A 5586-nucleotide genomic window follows, 5' to 3' on the forward strand; every position below is an offset into this window, starting at 1 on the left:
TTTATGCTTTCGTTGCTCAATTGATGGAGTATTGATCTGTTTAATCTATTTTGCAGCATCTATTTTTTCATGGGGTGGTTGGAAATATGTTGCAGCATCTACATTTTCCAATCTGGTTATTTTTTATTTTCTTTTGAGGAGGCCCCCATTACTCTTCATGAGAAACAAACTTTATTTCTCTAGTGGCAATTTCGAAATTTTTTCCAACTTTTGACCCTACTGGGATGCTGACTGGCTCTACGTGGGGACATTCTTACCTAGCAAGTGCTGCTTAGTTGACAAACGTTTTCTTTTTTTTTTTTCTGTCGTTAAAACATAACAAACGCTTTCTGGGACCACGTAGTAAACCCAGCTAACAACAGCTAACAAAATATGACAAAAGATAACAAAAGGTGTTGCTATCAATGGCGAGATAACATTATTCAAATTCTTGAAGGTGAATCCAGCTCTAGGTTAGCTGCTGCTTTGAGGGCTTTGAGAAGATTTCCAGACTTAAATCTCTGTTGGTGGAAGTGGAGGTTAGTCAAGTTGTTTAATGTTTTTCATTTTTGAATTGCGCAGTATATCTTATCTAGGGTTTGTCGTTTGTGTGTTATTATTGTTGCGAGTTGCGAAATAGCAAATTTTTGTAATTCAACTTTAAATTTTGGTTCATTGCGATGTTTATATCGATTGTGTTTTGTTATTATCGATACTTAAACTTTGGTTTGATTTGTATGTAAAATTGGGAAAAAAAGTGCTGCTATGAAATTGTGGTTTTGATCGGGAAAAAATGAATTGTTTATGAGTGTGAAAATTGAATTGCTGAAATGGAGTTTGAGTTGTTGAAGATTGTATTTTGCTGAATTGGAGTTTGAGTTGTTGAAGATTGTATGTTTCTGAAAATTGAATTTGGTTTCGAATGGGGGGAAGACTGTGAAGATAGTGTTGCTCAAAATTGAATTGGTATGTGCAGTACTTATAATCTGAATTTGGTTAACATGTTAAGTTTGCTGTTGTTTCAGTTGGAATTTTCGTTTGATATTTGCTATTGTTGAAGTTGTAGTTTCCTTTTTGTAGAATCTGCTTGTTTCTGTTTTGTGTCATTTTTTCAATTGAACCTGTTACAATGGTAGAAATTGATTGTTAAGGTTATTGTTGTTCCAGTTGCAATATTATAAGGTTGTTTGAGGGCAATTTTTATATACTCTGTCAGAATGTGAACCAAATGAATTTGTTCAATGGCTGAAATAAATTAGTAAATTATTAAGTTGATATTTGTTGAATTTAAGTTGGAATCTGAATTATGTTGTTTTGTTGTGTGAGAAGGAATTAGGGGACTGGTTTTTTTGACACAGAAATGGAACCGGTTACAAGGGGCAGTGAGGGTGGTGTTGTTGATCGTGGCAGCGGGGTTAAGTTTAGGAGTTGTATGGACGTGGAGGTTGAAGATGTGGTGGATGTTGAAGATGTGGAGGAGGGTGAAGATATAGATGAAGATAGTGTTGAACCAGTTTCTGTTATGTACTTATCCCCCATGAAAACAATTCACACGACACACACGGTTGTTGGTAGCAACCAAATGACTATACTCACTGTTGAAGGGCCTAAGGTTGGGATGGTATTTCGGTCTTGGGAAGAAATTGAAGCCTACTATAAGGAGTATGCTGAGCAGAAGGGGTTTGGGGTGACAAGGGTGCAGGGTGTAAATTGTAAGAAGGACAAGACTAAGAGAATTGCTACCACGTGAAAGTGTGAGTGTTGGGGAAGACCCGACATGAGGGCTATGAGGGAAGCTAAAAAGAGGGCAAAGGCAATGGGAGTTGGAGGTACAGGTGGATTAGTAGAAGGTGTTGTATGTGAGGATGAGTTAAGTCGTGCGAAGAGGACTCTAAAAAGTGTGAATGTTTGGCCCGAATTTATGCTAGTATTAATGAAGATGGTGCTTGGGAATTGAAGACCGTGCACTTAGAGCATAATCACTTGATAGATCCAGCTCAAGTGAAGCTTGTCAAAGACTATCGCAGGAAGCACGTCACCTCAAAGGTGAAGAAGCGCTTGATGGATTACTATGAGCAAGGTGTACCGATTTCTCAAATACACGGGTGCATGGCAACCGAGCGAAACGGAGTTGAGAACATGCCGTTCACTGTGAAAGATTTACAACATGAGGTCTATAAGGCTAGGCGGTTGAAGATGGTTGGCGGTGATGCGGTGGCAATGATGGAGTTTTTTTTGGAAAAATGCAATCCAATAACCAAAATTTTTTCCATGCACAACGTTTGGATGAGGTGGGGAGGCTTAAGGATGTGTTGTGGGTGGATGCTAGAAGTAGAGTATCCTATGAAGACTTCGGTGATGTGGTTTGTTTCGACACAACCTACCTTACGAATGAGTACGAGTTCCCTTTTGCTAACTTCGTGGGTGTGAACCATCATGGGCAAACGTTATTGTTGGGGTGTGCACTTATTTCAAATGAAGATTGTGATACTTTTGAATGGGTATTCCGACAGTGGGTAGCATGCATAAACAACCGGGCTCCTCAATCGATTTTGACTGACCAAGCAGCAGCCATGCGGAGGCCCCTTGCAGAAGTCATGCCAAACACTATTCATCGTTGGTGCATATGACATATTATGAGCAAGATCCCTGACAAACTTGGCAAATGTTCACGGTAAGATTTTTTATTAACCTTATGTAATAATATAGATATGTTTTTGTTGCGTGTGTATTTTGCTTGAACGTTCTGCCTGATTGCAAATTCACATATTTTCATTCACATTGTCTGACTCTGATTTGTTTATATTCGTTGTTATTGTTGACATGTTGTGTTCTTGCTTTAGTACAGTTGACCCCCCCACCCCAACTCTCTTGATTTGTATTTCCTGAATTCTATAGCTTGATTTGTATTCTCTGTTTTTTTTTTTTCGTGTCCTTTTTTTTTTTCTGGATATTTATTTTCTGTTTTTAAATCCTTTTTCCTATTTGTCTGGATATTTTTTCCTGGTTATTTATTTTTTGCTAAATTATAGTTGATCCCCCCCACCCCTCCTCTTATGTGCTATTGATTAAGTACAGTTGACCCCCCCACCCCACCACCTCTCTAATATGTATTTCCTTACTTGTATTTTCTGATTTATATTTTCTGATTATTTCCTTATCTTGATTTAGTACAGTTAACCCCTCCACCCCAACTCTCTTGATTTGCATTTCCTGAATTGTATAGCTTGATTTGTATTCTCTGTTTTTTTTTTCTGTTATGTTTTTTCTGGATATTTATTTTCAGTTTTTAAATCCTTTTTCCTGATTTGTCTGGATATTTTTTCCTGGTTATTTATTTCCTGCTAAATTACAGTTGATCCCCCCTACCCCACCTCTTATGTGTTAATGATTAAGTACAGTTGCTCTCTGATATGTATTTCCTTTCCTGTATTTTCTGATTTATAATTTTTGATTATTTTATTTGTTCTGTTTTTTTTCCCTAAAATTTGTTTCTGTATTCTATTTTTTTTTTCTGATTTACAGTTGACCCCCACTCCACCTCTGATGTGTTCTCTTGATATAGCCATTAATTGACGCACTTGTGTCTTTTATTGTTTTAAAGTGGTTGTGTGTGCCTTGCACATGGTAGATATTTTGGCCTTATTCTGTTTCTTAATGTTATGTTCTTTAGTTACCAAGAATTTGTTAACCCTTTGAAAGAGGTGGTGTATGAGAGTTTTACCCTGGACGAGTTCCATAATCGATGGGCAGAACTTATATTTGAGTATAATTTGGAGAACAATGAATGGCTTCAAAGCCTTCACAAAGAGAGTTTTATGTGGGTGCCGGCTTACACGAAGGATTTCTTTTGGGCTGGTATGAAGACCACTCAAAGGGTAGAGAGTATACATCGGTTTTTTGATGGGTATGTTAATCGTAAAACCAAACTGCATGAGTTCCCTCAAAAGTATTGCATGGCATTAGATAAACGGATTCAAGATGAGGTGAGTGCAGATGACTGTTGCTCGAAGTATCTAAGAAGATTAGTAAGTGGGTTTAAGGTTGAAAAAATCTTTCAAAAATTATACACGGACAGCAAGTTCCAAGAAGTTCAAAAAGAGTGTTCAAGGTTGATGTACTGTAGCGTTCGAGGGGAGACGGTTATTTCTGAAACCCTAATTCAGTATTTGGTGGTTGATCGTGTATGGATTGTACCTCCCGGTGCTAGTGAGGATGTAATGACAGATAGGCGAAGAATATTGAATGTTTCGTACTATCCAATCACTAAGGAGGTGCAATGTGAATGTAGGATGTTCGAGACTCATGGTATACTTTGCAAACACTCCATCAGGATCCGTGATGAAAATGAGGTAGATGATCTCCCGGAAAAGTACATTGTACCACGTTGGCGGAAGGACATAGCCCGGAAGCACATAAGGGTGAAGGTTGCCAACCATGATCCTTGCGACACGGACCATGTTAAGAGATTTGACATGATGATGAAAAAATTTGAGCCTTTATGTGAAGCTGCCGCAATGGTGAACGATGAAACGACCCAAATGGTCATTGAAGCACTCTCGAAACTTCAAGCAGTTGTTAACGAGAGTGGGAACAAGAAGCGTCAGGAAAATGGGAGGAAGTGTTGTCTTCTGGGATCCTACTAGAGTCAATGCAATTGTCATGGTCGCAGAATCTGAAACAATTGAGCTTCGAATGGTGGGATCTGTCGCTGCAAATGAGGTGGAGTAGTTGGTTATTTGTTTCATAGTCACGTATTCATGAATGCATTACTCTAGTAATTCTAATTGTCATTTCAAATGTGTTTAATGAACAGGTTTAGCTGGAGTGTGTGGGTATGCTGCAGTTACTTAGAGAGATCAGCTACAACTGCTATTTATGTGCTAGAGTATGATTTATGTGCTGCAATATTATGTTTGTAATATTTAATTAGTATAGGAGACTTGTAGTTCAATGTCTGTAATATTTAATGAGTATGCAAAACGTGGAGTTTTATGTGTGTAATATTTAATTACTATGGGAGACTTGGGGGATTTTAATGTCTAATATATGACTGAGACTTAATTACTATGAGAGACTTGGACTATAATTCTTATATTCCAACTTCAAAAAGTTTTCAAAACCAAATAGAATTGGACTACACCTTACATTTTAAATTCCAACATCAAAAAGTTTTCAAAACCAAAAAGATTTGGACTACACCTTACAATTTACAGCCCAATTATTGAAAACAATTGAAAACATGAAATAAAATAGGCCCAACAGTTTAAATCAATTTATTGAAATACAATTGAAAAAATGAAATAAAGATAGGCCCAAAAGTTTAAATCAATTTATTGAAAAACAATTGAAAACTAAAATATAAATAGGCCCAACAGTTTCAATCATTTTATTAAAATCCAAAACAAATGGCAACTAAATTATTTTTTTCAATTACTACTACAACAAAATATAGTGTCCAATAGATGAATCAACAAGATAATTACAAAAAAATTAACGAAGCTAAAGTCTAAAACGGCTAATACAAGCATCCATGATCAGGCCATTCATTATGCAGTACGGCCCCTCCTTTGCCTAATCCGTAAGCTCATTGTTTCTGCCGATGCC

General features: G+C 37.1%; 1 protein-coding gene across 1 annotated transcript; it reads left to right on the plus strand.

The window, feature by feature from the left end:
- Nucleotides 1-3126: 3126 nt before the first annotated feature.
- On the plus strand, nucleotides 3127-4983 carry LOC145563606 (protein FAR1-RELATED SEQUENCE 6-like). The gene is made up of 2 exons (XM_081624053.1): nucleotides 3127-4701; nucleotides 4796-4983. Exon 1 carries the CDS (start codon nucleotides 3642-3644, stop codon nucleotides 4623-4625), a length of 984 nt encoding a protein of 327 aa, XP_081480179.1. The 5' UTR covers nucleotides 3127-3641; the 3' UTR covers nucleotides 4626-4701; nucleotides 4796-4983.
- The last annotated feature ends 603 nt before the right edge of the window (nucleotides 4984-5586 follow it).

This window comes from Chenopodium album, chromosome 10, assembly GCF_948465745.1.
Source record: "Chenopodium album chromosome 10, dcCheAlbu1.1, whole genome shotgun sequence".
NCBI classification, from domain to species: Eukaryota; Viridiplantae; Streptophyta; class Magnoliopsida; order Caryophyllales; family Amaranthaceae; genus Chenopodium; species Chenopodium album.